The 25456-nt window shown below is 36.4% G+C and overlaps 2 protein-coding genes across 10 annotated transcripts in view; one reads left to right on the forward strand and one right to left on the reverse strand.

Moving 5' to 3' along the window:
- Window positions 1-3962, forward strand: part of SLC24A1 (solute carrier family 24 member 1) — a 30924-nt gene extending 26962 nt beyond the window's left edge. For all 3 annotated transcript variants that reach the window (XM_049104039.1, XM_025472440.3, XM_049104040.1), the window contains one exon: window positions 35-3962. In XM_049104039.1, coding sequence (XP_048959996.1) covers window positions 35-284 — 250 coding nt within the window. In that variant the 3' untranslated portion in view covers window positions 285-3962. The remainder of the gene's footprint in view (window positions 1-34) is intronic.
- A 76-nt stretch (window positions 3963-4038) lies between these two features.
- DENND4A (DENN domain containing 4A) overlaps window positions 4039-25456 on the reverse strand; it is a 141053-nt gene continuing 119635 nt past the window's right edge. For 4 of the 7 annotated variants that reach the window (XM_025472433.3, XM_025472438.3, XM_025472435.3 and 1 more), the window contains 11 exons: window positions 23625-23814; window positions 18863-18957; window positions 17425-17600; window positions 17187-17333; window positions 15511-15709; window positions 15020-15274; window positions 13933-14050; window positions 13787-13813; window positions 13152-13314; window positions 12926-12990; window positions 4039-7004 (listed from right to left, as the gene is read on the reverse strand). In XM_025472433.3, coding sequence (XP_025328218.1) covers window positions 6868-7004; window positions 12926-12990; window positions 13152-13314; window positions 13787-13813; window positions 13933-14050; window positions 15020-15274; window positions 15511-15709; window positions 17187-17333; window positions 17425-17600; window positions 18863-18957; window positions 23625-23814 — 1572 coding nt within the window. In that variant the 3' untranslated portion in view covers window positions 4039-6867. The remainder of the gene's footprint in view (window positions 7005-12925; window positions 12991-13151; window positions 13315-13786; window positions 13814-13932; window positions 14051-15019; window positions 15275-15510; window positions 15710-17186; window positions 17334-17424; window positions 17601-18862; window positions 18958-23624; window positions 23815-25456) is intronic. The other 3 variants (XM_025472439.3, XM_025472437.3, XM_025472436.3) reach the window with 1 other exon arrangement.

Genomic DNA, 25456 nt, shown 5'->3' on the forward strand with positions numbered 1-25456 from the left:
TAAGAATGTTCACATTATTTCTTCAATCTTGCAGCCTGCCTGTTCCTTGGTTGCTTTTCTCTCTCCTCAATGGATTACAGCCAGTTCCAGTCAGCAGCAATGGCTTGTTTTGTGCAATTGTTTTGCTTTTTCTCATGCTCTTGTTTGTGATCTCTTCAATTGCATCGTGCAAATGGAGAATGAACAAGATTTTGGGCTTCACGATGTTCCTCCTTTACTTTGTATTCTTGATAATCAGCGTGATGTTAGAAGATCGAATCATTTCCTGTCCTGTGTCTGTCTGAGTCAGAGTCACTGTTGCTCACAACGGACATGGATCAGGAAACCATGCCAGAAGCTACTGTACTTCTTGTTACATTAATTAAAGAATGAACATGGTCCAGGAGAGTGACCAGAGTGGCCAAGAGCCTCTGATAGGCATGTGATCTGGGACTGAACATTATCCTTGAAACCCCTGCAGCTCGTTGTGGCTTAAGAATCTCACCTCCGGAGGGATGGCGTTCCTACCCCTGAGTGACGTCAGCAGCCATCATGTGGAGGCCAGGAGAAGGACCTATGGAGTCAGAGGGTTTTCTGAATGAGCGCTAACTTGGGGGTGAGGGCTGGGATGCTCACAATAGCAGTAAGACAAGTTCCCATGCTCGCAGTTCCCTGATCATTCCTGAAGGGCTGCCGATCCAAAGATGCAGATGTGGTCTATACCCCCCTCCCTGGCCCAAGAACACGCTGCAATTTGCTGTCCCCTCTTTTTCTGTTTAAAACAGGAGGTTTTATCAGGTTTGTAAACATTACAGGTCCAGTTATCTGTGGGTTTAAGGAGCTAAGACTAGAAAAAAAAAGTATAACAGGAATCAATTATCATTACACACTGTAGTCCAGACAAATGTGTACCAATATTTTATAGTTTAAAAGGACTACCTTAGCTCTTATAGCTGCATTTCTGAAAACTGAAATTAAAAAAGTAGCCCCAGAAATTAAAACTTATAATCGCCCTTGAATTGGAAGTGAAGGAGATATTAGGGAAGGAAATAAGGTCTATTTAAACATATGTACTTACTAGAAAATCCAAGTTAGTGTTGTCTCCATCAAGCTGTCACCGTAAGGGATTAAACAGTCATACAAAGCTGCCCTGGCTTCTCCAGCATCTTCTCACCTAACAGTGACAGCTGCTACTAGTAAGAAAAGGAGTAATTTTAAAAAGAATCCAAAATCAGTAGCACTAAATCTGGTTTATAAAGTAAGAGATCCAGTGGGGTAATGCTATTTTTGTGTGTCAACCTAGAAAGGATTATAAAGCAAGAAGACTGATTTCCTGTGTGGCTTAGAAGTGGATCTCCAGGAAGTTACAAAGGAGAAATTCCAAATTCTTTTTTTTTTTTATATTTTATTTATTCATGAGAAACACACAGAGAGAGGCAGAAGGAGGGGCAGGCTCCATGCAGGGAGCCCGATGTGGGACTCGATCCCGGGACCTTGGGATCACACCCTGAGCCAAAGGCAGATGCTCAACCACTGAGCCACTCAGGCATCCCGAAATTCCAAAAATTCTTAACATGATGACAACATGGTGAGAAAGAGTATCACTGCTTCCAATAGCTAGTGTAAAAGACTACTGTGTTTTAAAAAATTGTGTGGTTATTTAAATATTATATATGCAATTTGAAGTGGTTGTATATTAAATACCACAGCTTGCTGCTTATACTAGCATTGAGTTTAGGGACATATTAGAAATGAAATAGTGCTATGTCTGGTTTCAGAGCAAAAGGAGCTCAGGTGACTATAGATTATGATGGTGAATATGGCTTTAATTACAAACACGAGAAGACATTGAAGACTAGATAGCAGGACAGATGTGATGTAAAAAAAGTCAAATCAAACATTTTGGTGTTGAAGGGCTATGTTCGAAATACTTTAGTCCATAATCCATCTCTTATGATGGGCTGACTAATTAATGATCTCCCTGCCCCAGGATTCACATTCTTTGGAAATGACTTTTATTAAATTTCAATAAATTGTGAGTCCCAATGGTATTTTATTTTCCAAACATGGATGAGTTCATCTACACCTTTAGGTCACTTGGTCAGAATGCTCAAGAAAACTACGGATCACGTTCACATTCCATATTCTTAGTTATCCTCATTGCTGCTGCTGTGTTACCTGTCTCCATATGGCATGGTCCAAGAACAGGAGGAGGGAATGAGACAGAAGGGAGTTTGGCCCCAATGCCAAACTCTGGGCTTCTGCAGCCAATTCCATCTAGCCTCAGGGACGTTGCCTGATAGCCTGGGATCTGAGGCTTTTCCCCAGAATGACTGATGAGGAGTACTGGACAGTGAAACATTTTGTCACAAGAAAGTGCTGGACAGCCATTTCATGATTAAGGTCAACTCTAAGGATCTAACATCCTACCTATTCCCATCAGTTTGCTGGATGTCTGGTATTTTGCTTTCCTTAGAGAGGAAGGTCTGATCACTTAACACTGTTACAGAAAGAGTCAAGTGAAATGAAAGCTGGGTCTTGATGGATGAGTAAGAAGTCACTGGGGTGGGAGGGAGAAAGGAGGCTTCAGGGAGATGGAAAACTATGTAACTTTTGTTACATATGTAACAAATTTGTTATGCTTGGAAATGAAATTTTTTTGTTATATGTTTATAAATCTATAACTTATTAAAATTGTGCTGTTGTAGGGTGAAGAATCATCTAAAAATGTCAAGATAATGGTGAGATGGTTCTCTCATTTGATAAGTGAAGTGACCTATCTAGTCACATGGGACAAATGCTGGGTCACTCATTCAGCCTAGGATGCCTGAACTGTCCCGCTGGATATCTCAGTTGGTGGACAGTGGCTGCACAAATGATGGTTTCATCCCTCCCGCAGTCGTATTTTCCTTGATGATCCTGGTAATGGATTTGGGCCAAATTTCTAAAAATGTGAACGTCTTCCTGATTTAATGGGTTAAGGTTCTTCTATATAGAACTGAAAAAAAAAAAAGATTCCTTCCAAATTTTTGAAAAGTGATGTTCTGTTTAAATGTTTACATGGTTAAATGGTTGCTTCCGTCAATAGATCTAAAAATATTTTTATCAAAATTATAGGCTCAGGACTTTTATGACACTGTCTATAACATCATTACCTTTATTTAAAGATTGAATACCTAAGGGAGCAGGAACTGGAATGTAGTATTGAGGGCACAGACTGGTAGATACATTTGAAGAACAGGCTGGCCTTCCTTGACAAAGAATACCCTTGGGATCCTTTTTTGTGGGAGAGTCCCCTCCCAATCCTCCAAGTGCAATATGTTTTGGGACTGGCCGTTATGGAAGGTGCAGAGAGGACTTCTGATCAGGGCTGTCTCTACCGGGGGTGGGGGGTGGGGGTGGGGAATAGGGGTCACTAGAGCCGAGCAGGACACCCCGGCCTAAGGCTGCCTTCATAGCCTAAGGCCCGTCTTTGGTCTTCAGGCCCTTCAGTGTGATAAGAAGGCAAAACCTGAAAAATTTCCTTTACAGAAAATTCTGTCAGTTGCTCCAGGGGTTTTATCACAGGACAACGTCTGAAAAAAATCTATACAGATAAAAAGAGGGAGCCATGCAAATGACAGCAACTGTAGAAAGGCCATAGAGACTTCATCAGTAGAGTCTGCTACCATCTTGGAGAATAAGCACATGCACACAGGCTTTTTGTGTAAGAGACAAATTCTTATATTAATTTGTGCCTGCTAATTTTTGTAAACAAAAATAATTCAGCCAGAAGATGTACTTGCTTTGAAGCCAAAGGAAGAGGCCAGTATAAAGGGATAAGAAGAGAATACGTCTGAGAATATTAAGGTAAACTGGTATGCAGCTGCCAGTGAATGCAATTCTGAAAGAAAACTTAGTCTCAAACAGGAAGGGCAAAGCAGGCTAGCTCTAGCGCCCAAGGGGACCCAGGGCTCTCCTAAAGAGGCAGCCCGTCCTTTCCCTTTCTGCTTTGAAATGAAGTGCCTAATAGCAGCTTTTAAGTTCTAGTAGGAAAAATCAAAATAAAACCGAGCCATCTCACATTACCATACAAACTGGTATCTTCTAACCATATGCTTACAACAGTATTTAGAAATACAATATAACCGCCTTCTCTGTACATACACCAGGCTAACACTTGCGAGTTGCATTAAAGTATCATAGTAATTACCAGCATAAAGTAAAATAAGTATTTATCACCTAAAATGCTGAACCAACATTTTCTGGGGCCATATACAAAAATGTAAAAACATATAAGAAAAACTTAAATAAAATAAACTGGTAGTTTTAGAGTTTTAAAGCACCCTTGTCCCCCCAAAATATCAGGGAATGGAAAAGACAAAAAATCAGAATATGAATAGACTGCATAATTCCCCCATCTGGCAGTAGGAGGAAAAGCTGAATATTAAAATACAAAATACAAATGTATGACATTCAAAACACCATGGGAGGAAGTAGTAAACAAGTTATACCAGGACACAGCATGGTTTATTTTCAACTGTTAAATGTATAAACAAAACTAAGAGTAAGAAAACAAGAGACACATAATGTAGCAAAAATGTATTTCTCTCCAACACAATTGGCCATGATTCTTCAAAATGTATCCTCAACAGAGAGAAAATTGAAGAAAAGTTTGTATAGAATTATTTTAAAGGATGATCTAGATGTTAATTTTCTTTCGAGCAGGGCTTACCACTTTCTATTCATGTTTTCGGTTTTATTTTTAAACACTAAATTTGTACAAATAATATTCCCTGGGGATTTAAAGTAGGGGAAATAAAACCCAACCAAAAGCAGAAACAAAACTTTGTATGTGTGTGAGGGAGGAGATAAAAATTAAACTCACTTTTCCATATGAGTTTGAACCATAAAGAATAGGCTTTACCTCACTTTTCTTGGTCAGATATTTGAAATCAAACAACTATAATTCTTACATATATTTTGTGTTAAACACAAGCAGTGAAAGCTGTTCTTATAAGGGAAGAAAACACACAACAACAAAAAAACCAAAATAGAACCCCAGAACCCTATTTGGAAGGATATTTGTTGCCAATGCCAAAGTCTCATTTGACAATTTTCAAGTGATTTAGGGAACAAAAGACTCCATTAGACTGTGAAACTTGGATATGAATTATAAAGGAGAAGACTGGAGTTGTATTTACAAAGGAAAGGCATATATATGTGCATAGCACCAGATTTTTCAAGTAAGCAAGTTCAGCTCCAAACTAATTCAAACCAAAATTTCACATTTGTAAACTCTCCCCATTACTTCCCCAGGTAGAAAGCTGTGAAATGTGTCAGCTTGATGCTATTCACTAATGGTGTGAACTTAAAAGGTAGTTTTTCTGTAGCTAAATTGATTCGAAGTCTCAGATATCCCCAGTACAAGTGTCCTGGACTCTACTGGCTTTACACACCAAATTTGGAACCATCCCTTTCCTTCTTCTTTGAAATTGTCTAGAGAATTCATTCATGACAATGTGTGTAACCATGCACACACACATATTGACAATCTATAATTCTAATAGTCAAAGAATACTTTTTATCAGAAATTACCCAAAGAAAACTAAGTTTTGAAATAAGGGGACTAAAAAGATTTTTTTTAGAGTCTCTTTAATACTCTTGGTACTTAAACATTCAATTTATTGTCTGATTTCTGGATATTTCTGGGTTTTAGATTCCATACACTTCAGATTCTGAAGGCTTACTGAAAAAGCCATGTTCCTCAATATGGGAAATTCTATCTGGCTGTACTTTGAGAGTTATAATTTTTCTACTTTTGAAAAAATATTTTGAATATTTATATATATGTATATATATTATATATATATATAATAACAATACTCTGGTAGGTCATATTCCAGATAAATATGACATAACCTGCATCATACCCAATATTTTAGATATTAAAATAAGGGTAAAATTTGGAATAAGTTGTTTGACATATTTTCCAAAGTAAATGTTCATGTAGAATATTAAAATTTAAATTGATATTTGGCTTTGTAAGCTATCCCTGTGTACTGTATGCATCTGTTAGTGATAGAGAAAATTTTCAAATCGTAGTATATTGAACCTGATTTTGCAGAAGCAGACTTGGAACCTCTCCAGCTCTCCTCCCACAAGGCTCAATGAGTCAGTCTGGGCAGTGCACACCTTTGCTTTCATTCATTCACTGCAGTCAGGATCAGTGGTACTAACATGCAATCCTAGCACAACACTGACACTAGCACTGACATTTGAATCATTCCCCCAAGTAATAAAAAATATATATATAGAGATTGATAGATATACATATAGAGATCTGCAGCTGAACTAATTACTTCAAATAGCAGCAGACAAGGAAAATAAGCACTTAACTGCTTGCTTCATAAGTTTAAGTTCATTTTGTTTGTTATATTGTTTAAAAATTAAAAAAATATCAACTTACTATAAACAATTTAAAATATGTATAATACAACTTCATGGTCAAAACATTTGAATAGTCTATGAAAACAGGAAATACTTTGATCTTACATTTGTTTAAGTTCCATACACGATTTTTCAGTGTGTCTCTTCCAAGAGAAACCATGAAACTACTGTCTTATTTTGAGAAGTAATTTTGTTCAGGGATTTCCTTGTCACAAAAATACTTAATTACTTGTTATGGAAGAAGTAAAGAAAAAAAAAAAGAAACGGGAAACAAAATGGCTCTTTCCTCACTTGTCACTCTTCTCTTTTGAAAACATTCTGTACATACACTATCTGGACTTTTGAACCATTTACAAATGCATTTTCAAAAATTGAAGAAAAAGAGTTTAGGGTCTTTAAGTGTTATTTTATACATGGACTATATAATACATATTGAAAATATACACACACGTGCGTATTTTAAAGATAAGGTTCTCCAAAGGTTTTTCGACATTCCATCACCCCTGTACTTGGTGGTCTATCACAGTTGTGTGTACTCTTGACTTGACTAGGTGTGAGACGATCGTATGCCATCTTGTATTCTTTATCAAATGCATCTGCAAAAGTTCATAAGGAAAGAAGGGCATTCAGCAATTTATACTCGATATTAACAACAATCAAGTTTTTGTAATATTACAGAACTATAAAATCAGAGGCCAAGAAACAATCTCTAGGTCGTTTCTGCCAACTAAATGACTACAGGAGTTCAGAGCTCAAACAGGGACCTTAAAATCCTTAGCATTTTATTTATTAGGATTTTATTCATTTATTTATTCATGGCAGACAGAGAGACAGAGAGGAAGAGACTCAGGCAGAGGGAGAAGCACGCTCCACGCAGGGAGCCCGATGTGGACCTCGATCCTGGGACTCTGGGATGATGCCCTGAGTCGAAGGCAGACACCCAACCACTGAACCACCTGGAGTCCCAATCCTTAGCATTTTAGAGCTAGATTATAAAGACCATTGAAATTTAAAGTTGTAAGATATCTTCTTTTTAAGAGTCTTTTTTCCCAAGTTTTAAAGTTGTGGTAAAATACATATAAAAATTATCATCCTACCCAATTTTATAGTTCGTTGGCATTACAGACCATCACCACCATCCATAACTCCTTTCCTCATACAAAACTGAAATCCTATACCCATTAAACAATAATTCTCCATTCTACCCTCCACCATCAACCACCATTCTATTTCTGACTCCGTGATTTTAACTATTAAGTGCTTCTTAAGTGGAATCCTACAGTATTTGTCTTTTTGTGATTAGCTTATTTCACTTAACCTAATGTCCTTAAGGTTCATCCATGTTGTAGTATATGCCAGAAGTTCCTTCTTTTTTAAGGCTGAATAATATTTCACTATATGTATTAGAGCACATTTTGCTTGTTCATTCATCCTTCAATGAACACCTGGATTGTTTCCATATTTTAGCTATTATGAATAATACTGCTGTAAACACTGATGTACAAATATCTCTTCCAAATTCTGTTTTTCTTTAAAGACTGTATGTAGGGACACCTGGGTAGCTCAGCAGTTAAGTGTCTGCCTTCGGCTTAGGATGTGATCCTGGAGTTCTGGGATTGAGTCCCCCATCGGGCTCCCTGCATGAAGCCTGCTCCTCCCTCTACCTGAGTCTCTGCCTCTCTCTGTCTCTGTGTTTCTCATGAATAAATAAATAAAATCTAAAAAAAAAGACTGTATATATTCATTTGATATATATATAGAGAGCGAGCACAAGCAGGAGGAGCAGCAGGCAGAGGGAGAGAGAAAAGCAGGCTCCCCACTGACCAAGGAACCTGACTGACATGGGGCTGATCCTAGAACCCTGGGATCACAACCCGAACAGAAGGCAGACACTTAACCGAGTCACCCAGGCACCCCCTATTTTTAACTTTTTAAGGGAATTGCCATATTGTTTTCCACAGCAGCTGTACCATTTGACATTCTCAATAATAATGTACAAGGGTTCCAATTTTCTATATCCTTACAAATACTTATTTTTTTTCCATAGGAGCCAGCATCATGGTGTGAAGTAGAACCCCAATATAGTTTTGATTTGCATTTCCTTAATAATTAGTGATGTTGAGCATCCTTCATGTGCTTATTGGCCATTTGTATATCTTCTCTGGAGAAATGTCTATTCAAGTTCTTTGCCCATTTTGAATTGGCTTTTTTTTTTGTTAAGTTTTAGAAGTTTAAAAAATTCTATTCTGGATATTAATCCCTTAACCAGATATACAACTTGCAAGTATTTTCTTCTACTCTGTGGGTTGCCTTTTTACACTGCTGATATCATCTTTTGATGCAAAAAATTTAAATTTTTGTTAAGTCCAATTTTTAAATTTTTTCTTTTGTTGTTTGTACCTATGTGTGTCACATCCAAGAAATCAATACCAAATCCAATATCATAACAGATTTTTGTTCTTTTCTCCTAAGAGTTTTATAGTTTCAGATCTCACATTTAAGTCTTCAATCCATATTAATCCCATTCTGGGGGCTCCAACCAAATGATGTTATTAATTTCCCAGGTCCTTATCTCCAAATACCATCACATTAGGGCTTTAACATACTAGAGATAGGGCACAAACATGAAGTCCATCACAATTGGTGTTAATCCTTAAACATTTGATAGAATTCACCATCTGGTCCTGGTTTTTCTTTCTGGGAAGTTTTGGGGGTTTTTTTTGTTTGTTTTTTGTTTTGTTTTTCTTTCTGGGAAGTTTTTGATTATTGACTCAATCTATTTATTTGTTATAGCTCTTTTAAGGTTTTCTATTTTAGAATCAGTTTTATAGTTTCTGTCTTTGTAGAAATTTGCCTATCTCTTCTGAGTTACTGAATTTATTGTCATATAATTATTTATTGTACTCTCTTATAATTCTTTTTGTATCTGGAAGGGCAGTAGGAGTATACCCTCTTTTATTCCTGATTTCATTAATTTGAATCTTCTTTTTCTCTTACTAAAGGTCAATTTCATTGATCTTTTCAAAGAACCAATTTTGATTTTGATGAGTTTCTCTTCAAAATTTTTTTTCCTGTTTTTTTCTCTATTTCATTTATTTCTGCTGTAATACTTATTGCTTCCTTTCTTCTGCTTGCTTTGGGTTTAGTTTGCTCTTTTTCTGTTTTGTAAGGTAAAAGGTTATGTAGGTATTTACATGTAAGTTCCTAGATGATTAATTTTCCAGTTAATCATTTAGTGGCTGAGTCTGTTAAGTGTCTGACTTGATTTCAGCTCAGGTCATAACCTTAGGGTCGTAAGATCGAGCCCCGTGTCCATCTCTGCACCGAGCGTGGAGCCTGCTTAAGATGCTCTCTCTCCCTCTGCTCTGCTGCTCTTTCATATATATATGTGTGCTCTCTCTCTCTCTAAATGAAACAAAACTCCCAAACCAAAAAGGGACAAATATTTACAACATTCTGCTCAAAGCCCCCTAGTTGCAATTTGAACCCATTCAGTTTTTTTTTTTAAGATTTTATTTATTTGAGAGAGAGAGAGAGAGAGAGAGAGAGAGAGAAAGAGAACACGCAGGGGGAGCTGCAGAGGGAGAGGGAGAAGCAGATTCCCCACTGAGCAGGAAGCCTGATGTAGGGCTTGATCCCAGGACCCTGAAATCATGATCTGAGCTGAAGACAGATGCTCAACTGACTGAGCCACCCAGGCACCTCATTCTTTTCCTCTTTTTAATGGAAAGGGCACCTCAACCCATTCATACAGTATTTACTTACAAAAAAATTATAGGTTAAACACAGTTACGCTTTTGTTAGCTTTCTCCATCAAATAGTCCTTAATTCTAAGTAAGTTTTATCTTTTTTATTGGAATTTGTCCAGATTTTTCCACTTTTTTTTTTTTTTTTTAACAAGGAAATCTATGACTCAATGTACCTTCTGAGTACACTGTTCCCTGGTTATATTTCCCTGGGTCTTACTTTTTTTTTTTTTTTTACAAATCAGTCTGTCCTTTATTTTTTAAAGTTTACTTATTTACTTATTTTTTAGTAATCTCTACACCCAATGTGGAAGCTTGAATTCATGACTCCCAAGATCAAGAATCACAGGCTCTTCCCACCCAACCAGCCCAAGAGCCCCTCTTTTTCCTTTAAATGTTGGTTTTGTGTAAAATACCACACCGAAACCACTTGTACTCTTACATTAGCTTCTTAACTGCCCTTTTCACTATTTGTTGGGTCTGGACCCAATTTGTTCTCCATAGATTAGAGATTCTGGTAAAATATATATTGGATCATGTCTCTCTCCTGCTTAAAAAACCCCAGGTATTTCCCACTACACTGAGTATTCTGTCCAAAATACATGGCAGCGCCTATAAGACTGTATGAACTAGTTCCTGGCTGCTTCTTCAAACTCATTCTCCACACTCTTTCCTGGTCACAAAGCACTTTAGGTACCTTCTCTGCATAGTTCAGTCTGCCTCTCAGCAGAAGCCTCCAGAAGTTAACCCTTTAACATCTAGGTTCCCCCTCCATTAGTCCATTCTAATATCAATTATTTTCTCATTTATATTTGGTATCAAATTTGCTTTTCTCCTCCCATTATTGCTCTAGTCTCTGATCTTTCCTCTTGGATTTCTAAATTCTCTTTGGGCGTCAATTCTGAGTCTACACAGAAAGTGATAGTTTTTTGAGGGATACCCAACATATGTATAGACCATGAAGAGTTCTGCACCCAGAGAAAGCCATAAAGGACAAGCCATAAGAACTCAGATGCTTCCAGAAACCTTCAAAGAACTGGCAAAGGAAGTTACTATCAGGTCTGTCATCACAGAGAGTCAGGGGAAAAGAGCCCTTGAACTCATGAAATGGTAAATTCCTTTAAGGTACTAGTAAAAGTACCTATATAATAATCTCCAAGCAGATCTAATAGAGGAGGAATAAAATTTTCCATGGGGGTTAGGGTCAGGAAGGAAGCATATTTTTAAATTTGGCTCTGGTTGGGGAAGGGGTGCAAGGATAAGGAAATTTAACAGCACCACTGCAGGGATCATGTAATGCTTGTTTTGGCTACAGCAAAGTAAATGATGGATTGTTGAGATAAAAGCCTTTTTATACTTTCCCTCTCACAGCATCATTTTAGTGGGTCAGGAAATTTAAACTTTAGCTAAATTTGACTTTTCTATAGAATGTGCTAAGAAAAGGTTAATCGCTTTAGATAATGAATACATAAAAAAATATTACCTTTTATCTATTTACCTTTATCTAGTAGTTTCATTCTGTAAGATGCTTGCCATCTCACCCACACATATCATTGCTCCTGGATTCTACAAGCTCTCTCTTGGCATCAAGACTGACACAGGTCATATTTGGTGAGAAGGTGACTGATACTGCCTTGAGATACCCAGTTGGGGATGGCCGCTCTAAGGCCTCTACTTCATCCACTAACTCCTACTCTTTCCCATCCTTTAGTGAACTTGTTGGGAAGCTAGCACCACAGGGAATGCCCCTGTTCTCTATTCATGTTCCATATGGTCTGGCTGAGCAACCTGTAATAGGGCATAAGCTTATTGTATATTATCATCATTTTGAGAGGCGCCTGGGTGGATCAGTCGGTTGAGGATTTAACTCTTGGTTTCTGTTCAGTCATGATCTCAGGGTCCTGGGATCAAGCCCTGTGTCCTGCTGCATGCTCAGTGGGGAATCTGCTTCTCTTCCTCTCCCTCTTCCTCTGCTCCTCCATGCACACGCGTGCGCGCACACACAGACACACACACCTCTCAAATAAGTAAATGAATCTTAAAAAAAAAAAAAAGTCAACCAGTATTAACCAACTCTAAATAACTGGATGTTTTTAAGATAGTATACAATCACCTATAAAGTATGGCCGATTACACATCTACTCTTTAGTTGGAAGGTTTACTTAAGCAGGGCACCCAAGTCAGATACCACTCAAGTCAGAGGACTTACATATATCATTATGACTTTCATTAACTTATTTACATTATAACTTCCCAGACAAAATGTCAAAACTCTGCTCCAGTCTCTCAATGCCTGATAGCCACCCATTCTTTTTTATCTACTGGGGACTTTTTCTGTCCTTTCCTGAGACCCATAAGTGGAAACTTAAAGGGAGCCAGGCACAACTACTGAGAGAAGAAGATGATCAATCAAAAAAGTTTGGGGCCTATGAAATAGATTATCTAGCCACTTTACATCCCTTCTGAAACAACAGCAGTCCCAGTTTCATAGGACTTTTGGGAGAATTATCAGAGAGAATACATGGAAAGTACCTGCTTCAGTGTTAGGTACATAGCAGGTCCTCAAAAAATGTTAGCTTTTATCATTTATCATTACTATTACTAACAATGACTAAAGTATCTATTAAAGAAATCAAAGAATCAGAATATATTAATATAGTTTAATATTAAAATAATAATACTAAAATAATAAAGACTATCAATATTTAAAATACTTTTAAAATGATACCATGGTATATAAACTCTACTTGTTAGATGTTATGCTGAATTACCTATATCAATGTTTTCTCTTCCCAGTGCCACAAGTGAGAGAAATAGTATTTCTCTATATAAACTCCTAGGGGAGAAAAAGGAGTGAAGATATTACTATTCATATGGTCTCTACGTTCTGCACAAAAATATTTATACTAATATAAGCATGAGATAATAAAACACATTACTAAGCCAATAATATGAAACTTTTTAGAGGAACGTTATTTTCATTTAAGACACACTTACCTCTGTCTTTTAAAATGAGGACATTTATTCAGTGTCTCTAAAATTTGACTCATTGGTCCATAGACATCATTCATTTTAATGCTTTTTACCATATTTTTCAACAGTTCCTGGTTAAATGAATTATCACCCTTTTGCAATAAATGGACCATTGGATACTTTTGGGCTGTAAAAGACCAAAGAGCAGATGAAGGAAAACGTACTCTATATAAAGAACAATGTAACTAAGCAGCAATTGATAGTTATTAAAGAAGTTACAAAGCACTAAAAACAAATTAAGGGCAGTAGATAAAGGAATAGAAATCTAAGAATGAGAAAGAAAAAAAAAAAGGGAACAGAAGGACACATAATGATGAAAATAGGCCTAAAGCTTTCTGTGGCCTCAAACAGACAAATTCTAAAAATGCGTTTTCCTTAATACAGCCCCTGGAGAAAATTCTAAATCAGCAGCCTGGGATGGAAACAAACAAATATGTAAAAAGAAGAAACTGGGACGAGCAATGTGCTAAAAGCGAACTCCATGAAACATAACCCCTCCAGCACATACGTAGCATCACTCAAAACACAAAACCAAAAAACCAAAAAATCCCTTGGCCTCCATGGAAGATAGTACTAAAAACATCAAACTTAACACTCACTCTCAAACAAAAGAGTACGATTTTGACCTGTAAGACAAAAAGTAGGATAGTAAAATAGAAGTTAGTTATATATTAGTTCAGGCTATTTAAAGCAAGTAGAGATTACTCTTACATAAACCAAGTCAGCATTCTATGACAGCACTTACTGTGGGCATTCCAGAGGATGTACAAAGGCTGTCCCGGATCCTGATGTAATTTCATATTGTCCCATAACATTTGTATTAAAACGTATTTACTATCTTCCGACATACAGTGGCGAGGAATCTGTATTGAAGAACAAACATATTCATTAACAATTCTTACCTGATAATGTTTGGTAAATATCTTATAAAGATCCTTACAAATATTTTTTAGGATATATGTATCCAAGAGAGGAAAGAGGGCAGGAAATGACCGGTTTGTATGCATCTAACTCTACTGAAGGAAGATGAGCTGAGTTGAGAAGTTAATGTTCTCTGAAGTAGCAGTTTTAACCAATTACTTAGATCAATAAGAAAGGGTACCATGAAGGGCTAACCTTAACCAGCTTATAACTGAGGGTGCCCAGAAAAATGAACCCAGGAGCCTCATTCTACATCGGTCCAAGACCTCACCCTAGATAACTCACTGAGTAAACCTCTTAATCATTCATTCATCATGTCCTGAAAATCCAAAGCATATGCACAATCATAGACATGAGTACAAGTAGGCAGAAAAAGTTCCTAACTTAGAGATGTTGAGATTTAGTGGGGATGATACACATATGAAGAAGTAAAACACTTCTACATAATAATATATCAAAAATACAAGTAAACATATAACTATCTAAATGCTATGCAAAAACTGAGAAAAGGACTGAAGAGAATGGTAGGACATGCTGAACTAGGAACAACAGACATCCTCCTAAAAATGTGTAAGGCTTGTTTTTGAAGGAGGTATGAGGCATGAGTGGGGCCAAATCACAAACTCTTCTTGTAAGAGTCACTGACACTTTCTTTTTGAGGTTACAATAAAAACATAGACCATTTTATTATGTCAATTTTACAAGAAGGCTACAAAACTTGATTTTGTCTTACGCTAGGGCTTTAGGAAGAAAAACTATCTGAAAATGCAACTAAAACAATTTTACTGATCTAATGTTTCAGATGGTTATTTTATAAAAACAACATAAAAATTACTTTTTTTTGTCATTTGGTATATGCAAATATAATGGTGACAGTAGCACTGCCTTTTAGTTAATTTTTATTTTCATACCTTTGAATACTTGTTACAATGCTCAGAAGAAAGAATCAATCCAGGTAAGTTACTGGGTAAGTCGAGACGTCTAAAATACCACACCAGGTTCCAAAACACGATTGGATGATGATCCACAAAGTCTGCCACTGTTATTGCATGGTCGCCTTCATTTTCCAGTAAGCTTTCAAGCTCCTTCCATACCACTAAAGGACTAAGATATGGAACTGTGATAGGATCTGGACTAGGAAGGTGCCACTCTAATCCTAAAGAATCCTGTTGAATAAATAAAAAACCATAAATGGAAAATACAACATTGATGATATTAAATCAATTATAAAAATTCCTGTCACAATTTCCATGTAAATAAAAAATACTATAATTTTATAATTGGACTAGAAACTCTTCTTGATCATTATAAAATTGAAGTTAATGAGGCTGTATAGGGCAAGGGGAATAAAATCATATGTAAATCATCAATATCCAAATTTAAAAAACACCAAAATACATACTGTAGCTCCTTGTAAAGTAGTTGGCAGGCTGCCTGTAGGAATGAGCTTCTGGCCTCCAGTGTCTTCCTTATCCAAGGGGCCATAAGTACTAACACTCCTGGCCATTGGAAATATTGGACATTTTGACACACCTGTTTTTGATCTATCAGCAGGGATGTGAATAGTTCGGGCACATGTATTTTCCAGCAGTTTAGATTTGCTTGGGCATTGAAGAAAGAAAAAAAGCATATCATTGTCTAGATTTATTTTATTTCATCCAGAAAGACCAGTGCTTTAGAATCAGAGCTGGATACGTAGCAAAGTAAATCAAATAAAGATGTTAGTCAGGCTATTCCCATAGGATATATTTTTAAGTAGTCTAATCATGTTAAATTTTCTTTTTTTATCCAGTGAACTTTAAATATCCAAAAGTTATTCATTTATTAAAAACATTTAGTGGACAACTTTTATACATCAGGAACCACAGTAGGCCCAGAGGATAAAGCAGAGAAAACAGGCACCTATTTCTTCAGGAGTCACAAGCTTGTGGGACCCAGTCAGAGAAAGGGCTATGCTAAAACTACGACCACACAGATTTGCAGTTGTGCTGTCTAAGCACTCAGGCTTAGACATGTCATGTCAGCCTCCCAGTTCCCTGCAGGCATTTTTTTCTGCAACATGCAGTTACCAATAGGACATCTCCCGTCCCGCTATAGATATGGTGTCTGATACTTCTCCAAAATGAAGTCAGTTTCTGCATTTGTTTTAAGTGTAAATGTACTTATATTAGGCTTACTGTAAAGTCCTCTATCAGCTCAAAATGTTTTCTCAGATTACTAAATATTCCAAAGTAAAGTAAGTTAGTACTGATGTAATTCCGAAAGAGAGAGAGAAAAGAGAAAGATATTCATGATGAACTTCAAGTGTTCTACAGAATTTTTACTTTTTTTTTTTTTTTTTTAAAGAAGCTCTATGCCTAACATGGTACTTGAATTCATGACCCTGAGATTGAGAGTCATATGGTTTACCCACTGAGCCACTCAGGTGTCCCTGGAATTTTTACTTTTAAAACATAGTAAACATTATCATATAAGAATTATACAACTTAAACTGTATTCATAAGGCATAAATTATAACTGTTTAAACATTTAGATTATTAGAGAATTTTTAAAAATTAAAAAAAAATTTTAAGATGTTATTTATTTACTTGACACAGAGAAAGAGAGAGAACAAGCAGGGGGAGCAGAAGGCAGAGGGAGAAGCAAGCTCCTTGCTGAGCAAGGAGCCCTAAAGTGGGGCTCAATTCTGGGACCCTGAGGGATCCTGACCTGAGCTGACGGCAGACGCTTAACCAACTGAGCCACCCAGGTGCCCTGGTTATTAGAGAATTTTAATACTGTCTTAATTAGGGGTAAGAACTTAAGATTATGAATCTAGTATACAAAGAAATTTGAGAGAGAGAGAGAGAGAGAGAGAGAGGGAGAGAGAGAAATCACATGGCAAAAGGAGAGGGAGAGAGAGAATCCCAAGCAGGCTCTATTACCCTGAGATCATGACCTGAGCTGAAATCAAGAGTTGGACACTTAACTGATTGAGCCACCCAGGCACCCCTAGAAATTTTAAATGGTCAGCTGGTTTTTCTGTCATTTTCAGAAACATGTAATATATGTTAAAATATAGTTTCACATGATAATTACCTATTGAGATCAAAATTCCCTTGAACAGAGATAACAGACGTGTCAAGACCAGAGGCTGATGTTGAGATACAAGACTGCCTTGTCTGACTTGAAAGGGAGGATGGAAAATGCATATTTTCTGTAGATGGACTTGACTTCAGAAAGTATCTGCAATGTGAATCAAGGGAGCTTTTTGAGAAAAGAGATATTCTAGGAAATATCCTCAAACATGAAGGTAAAAGAAAGCACAAATCCTTACCTTCCGGGTCGTCTTAAATCTCTTATTTCAATATTCAGAAAGGGCAAGAAGAGATTGCCACAAAACGGGCATGTAGTATTGAGATTTGAATCATCTGCTGTCCAGCCAGCCATGATTTCCTCATCATGGACTAGACAATCACAAGTTCTACACCGAGAGCAACTTGAGATAAGAACCTATGGGAGAAAATAGCACTTTATAAAGTGAGCCTATTGGAGATACAATGAGTTAAAAACTATTTCAATCCATAAATCTGTTGGAAAACTAAAAGAAGGATTCAGAAGGTATAAACAATAACAAAAAATATTTTTATATTATATTTAGCTAAATCGAATTCAAAATTTTTACTTGAAAGGGAACCTTGCATTTAAGTGAGCATTTTTACCATTATAATTACTGCAAAACCTGCCATGGTTTTATTAATGAAAAAGTAAATCCAAGCACTAATTTGCTAATACCCAAAATAGGTATTTGTAATTTTGTATTATGGGTCTGTATGCTACTCATGGTATGGTCACCAGACGAGTGTGAATCTACAAGTCTTTCTGATTTGTGATAAGTAAAGAAATTGAGAAGTGGACTTAGAAACTTTTAAAGCAATTGGTCATTGTTGCCATATGTTTGTGATCAATATACATTTTTTACTACAGTATCAGTCACGACAGATTGGGCATTAATTAAAAACTGCAACAAAACCCTGGTCTGTCATTAAAGACAAGAGGTGTTGCTATAGATAAATGTAAACGCTGTCATTACATGAATAAAATATAGAAATTCCTGAAGCTATCAGAAACTTTGTCAATTATAGTATCAGGGCTCACTATTTCTTTTCCAGCTACGTGCAAATCTATTTTATGCAAATTGGCCTGAAGAAGCGACAACACTCACAAATGTATTTGGAAGCAATTTTTATAAAAAAATTACGTGAAACTTTTAAAGTGTAAAAGCATAATTTTTTCATTGTGAGAAAAAGAGACACAGCAGCATCTCCAGTAGATATCCACAACAAACTGACAGAAAGAATGACAAACATGATGGGCAAAGGGAACACAAATGCCAAACCAGCTCCATGTCCCCTCATAAAAGCATGCTTGCATAGTAGAGTTGGGTTTTTAAGAGGTTCAGATGTGAAATAAAAATTCCAAGAGAGCATACAGATAAAAAGAGATAACTAGAAATATTGAAAATGGAATAAGCTTTGTACATTGATAAATCTCCCAAAAGAAGGAAGAGACTTGCTTCTGAACAGAGATGATGCAGTATGATGTTAGTATTCTGAAATACTGGATATTTTAACTTTATTCAGCTGCAATATACATTCTGAAATTTTCAGACGCTACATATTTAACTTTTTATTACTCTACTCCTGACCATGAATACTTAAGAATGTAAGTTTTATAAGTGGTATAGGAAGATACTCTTTGGATTAAAATCGTACCTCCATTGCATAGTTCTGGAAGATATTTGTATTACTTGTGTTGCAGGAAGATGCCACTTCTGATTTCCCAGGTAAGGCAAACTTTGACAGGGATCCTGTTCATTATTAAAAAACAAAGAGTAAAACCATTACAATTAATGAGAAAGGACATGAAATCTTTTATTTCCATAAATTCTCTGATAAACTGTCCAACTGTCCTATTCCGTTCTATTCCAATAGCACAACTTAAGAAAACAACAAATAAACAATGAAAAACATGCTTTTCAAGGCATGCATTTTTGTTTTGAGCACAAACTTAAGGAAATGTGCTATAATTCTACAGTTTCCCACATGCTGGGGGTGTGCATTTATCATGAAGTACTTTTCGGGTACAGGCTACAAGGCATTTCAGTTATTTGTAATTTGCTTTTTCTCTTTTTCTATATTTAAAATACAAGAATGGTGTTTAGTTCTAAGATCTAAAAGACATAAAATAGCTAATTTTGTTTCCAATCATAAAAAGATTTACTGGTAATTTTTTTTTAATTTATTTTATTTTATTTTATTTATTTATGATAGGCACACAGTGAGAGAGAGAGAGGCAGAGACACAGGCAGAGGGAGAAGCAGGCTCCATGCAGGGAGCCCAACGTGGGATTCGATCCCGAGTCTCCAGGATCGTGCCCTGGGCCAAAGGCAGGCGCTAAACCGCTGCGCCACCCAGGGATCCCAAGATTTACTGGTAATTCTCTGTCTTCTCAGGATCTTTGAAGATCTGGTACAGTAATCTTGTTCTTGAAGAATTTCCAAATATATTCTTAAGAGTAATGGATATTAGTAGGGATTAAAACAACAACAATAAAAAGTAAGGGGAGTTCTGTAGTCAAATCAATTGTTGACAGTGGCTGTACTTTGTTAGTAAGACTGGACGTAATCTGTACTTTTTTTTTCCTCAGTAGTTACTAAATGTTATGAGTGAACACTTATATTTTTATAAAGTAAAGTTAAAAAAATAAATAATGCAATAAACTACCAGTTCATGAGAAACAGATAAGACGGGAAGACATGTTAAACACCAACTGATGTGGGAAACAAAGGCAGAAGAAAAATTATTAAATTTCCTTACTACTTGCAGGCCAGTGACAAGTCGTTGAGGTGGGCTGAGTGACATTCCTCTTAGGGACTCAAATGCCTGGATACTGACACTTTGCTAAGGATAAAGGGCAATCTTAGCCGACCTTCAGGATCCTGTGAGTCTACTTTAACATATAAAAATTGCTTTGGAAACCTCCTTTATCTCTACATATCTCTACATACAGCACCCTCCCCCCCACACTTTATTCACTCTCCTTTGTCCATGAGATTCATTCTTTAACTGGGTGAGACAAGAACCTCACTCTGGCTTTCTCCTTAGGCAATCAGCCTAATCTAGACTAATGGCCTGATTGCTTTAGTATATAAATGACAATGGGAAAAAGAGGTATCTCTAGACCTACCACCACTGGTCCTAGGCTGGCTTCACAGATGTGTTGAGAGGGACAGAAAGGGAGGACGTCTCCGTCAGCCTGTAAATTGCTTACATTTGGTGGTAACTGCAGTGCTTTCCTGGATGGTTCCCCACAACCCTCTGTAATTCCTAAAGCTAGTTCAAAATTGCTTTCTCAGACCTCCTATCAGGCTTGACTAATGAAATCATTTCTGTGGGCAGCCTCCCTTTTAAATCCAATTAATCTAGAGCACAGAATATTCATTTTAATAAATATGAATCGGGTTGTGAGGTTTATTTCTTAGCACAACAAATTATTCTTGTATGTTAAAAAAGGAGGGGGCATAATGAGTTAATCACCCGATTTATTCATGAATGGAGGACAAGAGGGGGAAAAAGAGAGAGAACAAAGAGGAAGTTTGAATAGACATATCAACCAAATGCAACAAGGAGACCTTGTCTGGATCCCAATCTGAACAAACCACCTATAAAAAAGAGTTTTATGAGATAACTGTGAAAATTTAAACTAATATTTGATAGAAAATATTATATCATTAAAACATTAAAAAAGATAATAGCATTACAATTATGTTCTCAAAAAATGAATGCTTCACCAAAGATACACAGCGTACATGTTCCAAACAGGCCATGCTAATGTTCATCTGTGAAGCGAGCAGTGACTAGATGTAGGCAGGAGAGGAGGTTCTGGATGTTGTTAAAGTTCTGGTTTTTGATCTAAGGTGTCCTCTGAATTTCTGAAATGTATTTACATATGTAAAAGTGTACACATTACATTGCATATTAATAAAATTAAAAATAAAATTATCAAATGCATAATTTAAAAATGTTAAAACTTTTTTTTAAAATTTTTATTTATTTATGATAGTCACAGAGAGAGAAAGAGAGAGAGGCAGAGACACAGGCAGAGGGAGAAGCAGGCTCCATGCACCGGGAGCCCGATGTGGGATTCGATCCCGGGTCTTCAGGATCGCGCCCTGGGCCAAAGGCAGGCACCAAACCGCTGCGCCACCCAGGGATCCCCAAACTTTTTTTTTTAAAGAAAAACCACTGGCCCAAAATGGCATCACTTAGGCTGAGTTCCCAAAGAGGGCTTAACACCTAATCTAATTGCAGTTTCAATCTCCTTCAGAGTGTAGTCTTAGCTAGTCAGTCAGGAATATTCTGACCAGTGCCAGGGAGCTTGCCACATGGGCCCTCTCTCCACCTCACAATGGCAGATGAAGTAGTCTGCCTAAAACCCCCCGTACTACTCGCTAAGGGAAAGTGACTTTGGAATATCCTTCTCTTTTGCTATTAACTTTCTTGCCTCACCTTTCTTCTATAAAAAGCCTTCCATTTTGTACATTTCCTTGACGCCTACCCTCTACTTGCTAGATAGGATACTGCCTGATTCAAGAACTGTTTAATAAAGCCAGTTAGATCTTCAAATTTACCTGGTTGAATTCCACTTTTTAAAACAATATAAAATATTAAAGCCCTTATATTTTAGAGCTACATGTGGAAGTATTGATGAATAAAATTATATGCTGCCTAGGATTTACTTTATTTATTTATTTATTTATTTATTTATTTATTTATTTATTTATTTGCAGGGGTTTAAGGATTTACATTTATTTTTTTATTTATGATAGACCGAGAGAGAGAGAGAGAGGCAGAGACACAGGCAGAGGGAGAAGCAGGCTCCATGCCGGGAGCCCGACACGGAACTCGATCCCGGGACTCCAGGATCGTGCCCTGGGCCAAAGCTAGGCGCGAAACCGCTGAGCCACTCAGGGATCCCCAGGATTTACTTTAAAATAATCCGTGGGCAAGAAAAAAAATGTTGGGTCTACAGGACGGGGACAGAAAACAAGATTGGCCATTTGCTGATAGCTGTTGCAATGGGTAAAGGCTAAAAGGGGGTTCATTGTGCTATTCTTTCTACTTCTGTGTACATTTGAAAATATCCACAATAAAAGCTTTTTAAAATATCAAAGGTGCACATGAAATAATATTATAATGCATCCATTCTTCACACCATATCCTAGGTTAAATTTCAAATGGATTAAATATCTAAATCAGGGATCAAATCTACTTGGGTATGGCCACAAGCTAAGAACGGTTTTTACATTTTAAAGTGTTGTTAGAAAAAGAAAACGATAAAAAAGAATTATGTGATGAAGAGGTGTGTGGCCCACAAAACCTAAAATATGATAGGATTTACAGAGAAAAATGCCTAATTCCTAATACCTCCAACTCCAGAAGCAATAGGGGAAGCACTAATAAATTTGATGACCTAAAATTAAAAACTGTGTGGCAAAAAACAAAACAAAACAAAAAAAACAACTCCACAAAAACTTGACAAAATTGGAAAAAGTATCTCGCAATTATGTAAGAGACAAAGAATTAATTCCCTGATATAAAAAAAAAAACCTAATAAAACTTAAAAAAAAAAAAGGATCAACAAGTGAAATGTAGGCAAAGGACAGTCCATAGAAAAAGAAATACAAATAGTCCTTAAACATATAAACAGTTGCTCAATTTATAAGGGAAACATAAATGAAAACTAAACTGAAATACAGTCTTTACTGATCAGGTGGCAAAAGTCCCAAACTTTGCCAAAATATTTTGTTGACATGGCTGTGGGGAAATAGGTATTCTTATACACTGCCAGTGGGAATGCTAACCAGTATACCCCTGAGGAAGACAACCTGGCAATATTGCTTCAAGGAAGAATTTGTATCTTTCAAAGATACCCTGGCAAAAACGTAATACATATATGCATCATAGCATTATTTATAATAGTCAAAGACTGGACACTTAATGTCCACCAATAGGGAAGTGATTAAAATAAACTATGATATATTCACAGATGATTAACTATGCAACTGTACAACCGAGTAAGGCACAATGTGATGTGATGATAAGTAAGGCACAATGTGATGTGATGATACGGAATGATCTTTAGGATATATTGTTAAGTGAAAAATACAAGTGGGAAAGTATGTTACTTTCTGAATAAGAAAACAGGAGGTGGTAAAAACACTCACTCCCATATCCCCATATTTTAAAAGAAACAACAATGGAAGGATAAACCAAAATGAATAAAAATGGTTACCTCTAGGCACAGGAAGAAAACAGGATGAAGGAGTGGGGATGGGAGGTAGACTTTTCTAAAAGTACCTTAGTTCTTTTTGTTTTGACTTTGGAGCCATGCAAATCTTTTACAAAATTAAAACAAAGGAAAAAAAAGTAAAGGTATCACATACAATATGCAGTATCATCAAACTGGACAAACCTTCTAAGGAGGCAGAACTTTCCAGGCTTGTTCTGCTGAAATCAATTCCCTTATTCCCTGAAGCAGCACAGCTCTCTTGGGAGGAAGTGGCTCCTTCCAATTCATGGCAAACATCTTCATCTGTTAAAGAGGTAGATTCAGAATCCTGGGCTCCCACTGAAGAAAGACTGGTACGATCAGAACTTTGATCCTAAGGACATAATTACATGCTTAATTTCCTTCATATTTAAAGTTAATTATTTAAAATGTCACTCCTAAGGCAGAGGAAATGCTTAATCACTCAAATGATCAATCAACATTACAACATCTACAGAAAGAAAATAACCAATTTCATAAAGGCTACTAATTTGGCAAATATGGGTCAGAAATCACTCAGATGGTGTTTTTAGTTAGATCAAAGTAGAGATACCTGTTGGTAAGGTACCGTTGCTAGTCTGAAGCTTCATTTACTGATCATTTTCCTCCCTGCGAATCCCAGCCCAGGATGATACCATTAGAATTGCATTTTAAGCTTCTATAAGTACATGCATGTTTACATTTTATTATTTTCCATAACAATCTAAGTTTCAAAGACATGTATTTCCAGTTTCCATTTTTGAGAATACCAAAGTCTAAGTTAAATGTGTCTCTGGTTATACCAACAATACATTAAGAAAATCTGGTCAATATGAATTGTTGTATGACAAAAAAAAAATTAAGTATCTATAATTCTACTGCCCAGATAATACAACTTATTTTTTTTTTCTAGTCATGTGTGTGGGTTGTTACTTCTAGGATTATTTGAATATTTGTATTGGCTTTTCAGCTATATCTAACTGCATTTTTTAAAGTGGATACTCCAGGAATTATAATATGCACACCCAGTCATTTACAGGCTACTTAAAGTTAGTATTGCACCACTTGGTATACAATAACATAATTGTAATGAATGTTAGCAGAGTGAATCCCATTATCACTGTAAATCATGTACATATATCAAATATTCCATAAGATAACGTTGCAATTTTCATTTTGGGAAATTCTAAGTCTTTTAAGGAATTTAAGAGGTAAAAAAGTAGTCTTTTATATTAACTATTTACCATGTGTTTTGTTCTTCCTTCATCCCTGCAGATCCAGTTTTCTTTGTGGTATTATTTTTGTCAGCCTGAAGAACTTCCTTTAGCATATCTTATACAGCAGGGCTGGCCAGGAATTCTTTTATCTGAAAATGTTTATATTTTACCTTTCCCCCTGAAGAATATTTTCATTGGATATTGAATTCTGGGTTGACAGGTCTTTTATAACACTTGCAAGGTGTTGTTCTAGTGTATTCTTTCCTTCATGGTTGGGGTAAAAATACATGGTCATTCAAATCCTTATTCCTCTGTAGGTAATGTGTTATTTTTCTTTAATGGTTTTCAAGATGTTTTTAATTTTTCCCCTCGCAGCTATTTTATTAACAGATGGATATCTTTGTCGCTTAGCAGTTTGCTTATGTGTGTGTAGATGTGGTTTTCCATGACTTTATCCTGTCTATAGTTTACTGAGCCTCCTGTATCTGTAAATCTAAATACTACACCAAATTTGGGGAGTTATTTATTACTTATTTCTCCATTATTTTTTTTCAGATGTCTTTTCTATCATAATGTTTTCCTCTAATACTTCTGGAACTCCAATTATATGTTATTCCTTTTGATATTGTCCCACAAGTCTCTGAGGCTTCATCTTTATAAAAAGTCTTTTCTCTCTCTGTTCTTCTAACTGGATAATTTCTATTACTCAAACTTCAAGTTCATGGATTCTTCCCTCTCTCGTCTCCATTCTGCTACTGAACTCATCCAGTGAGTTTATTT

This window comes from Canis lupus, chromosome 30 (assembly GCF_003254725.2).
Source record: "Canis lupus dingo isolate Sandy chromosome 30, ASM325472v2, whole genome shotgun sequence".
Taxonomy (NCBI): domain Eukaryota; kingdom Metazoa; phylum Chordata; class Mammalia; order Carnivora; family Canidae; genus Canis; species Canis lupus.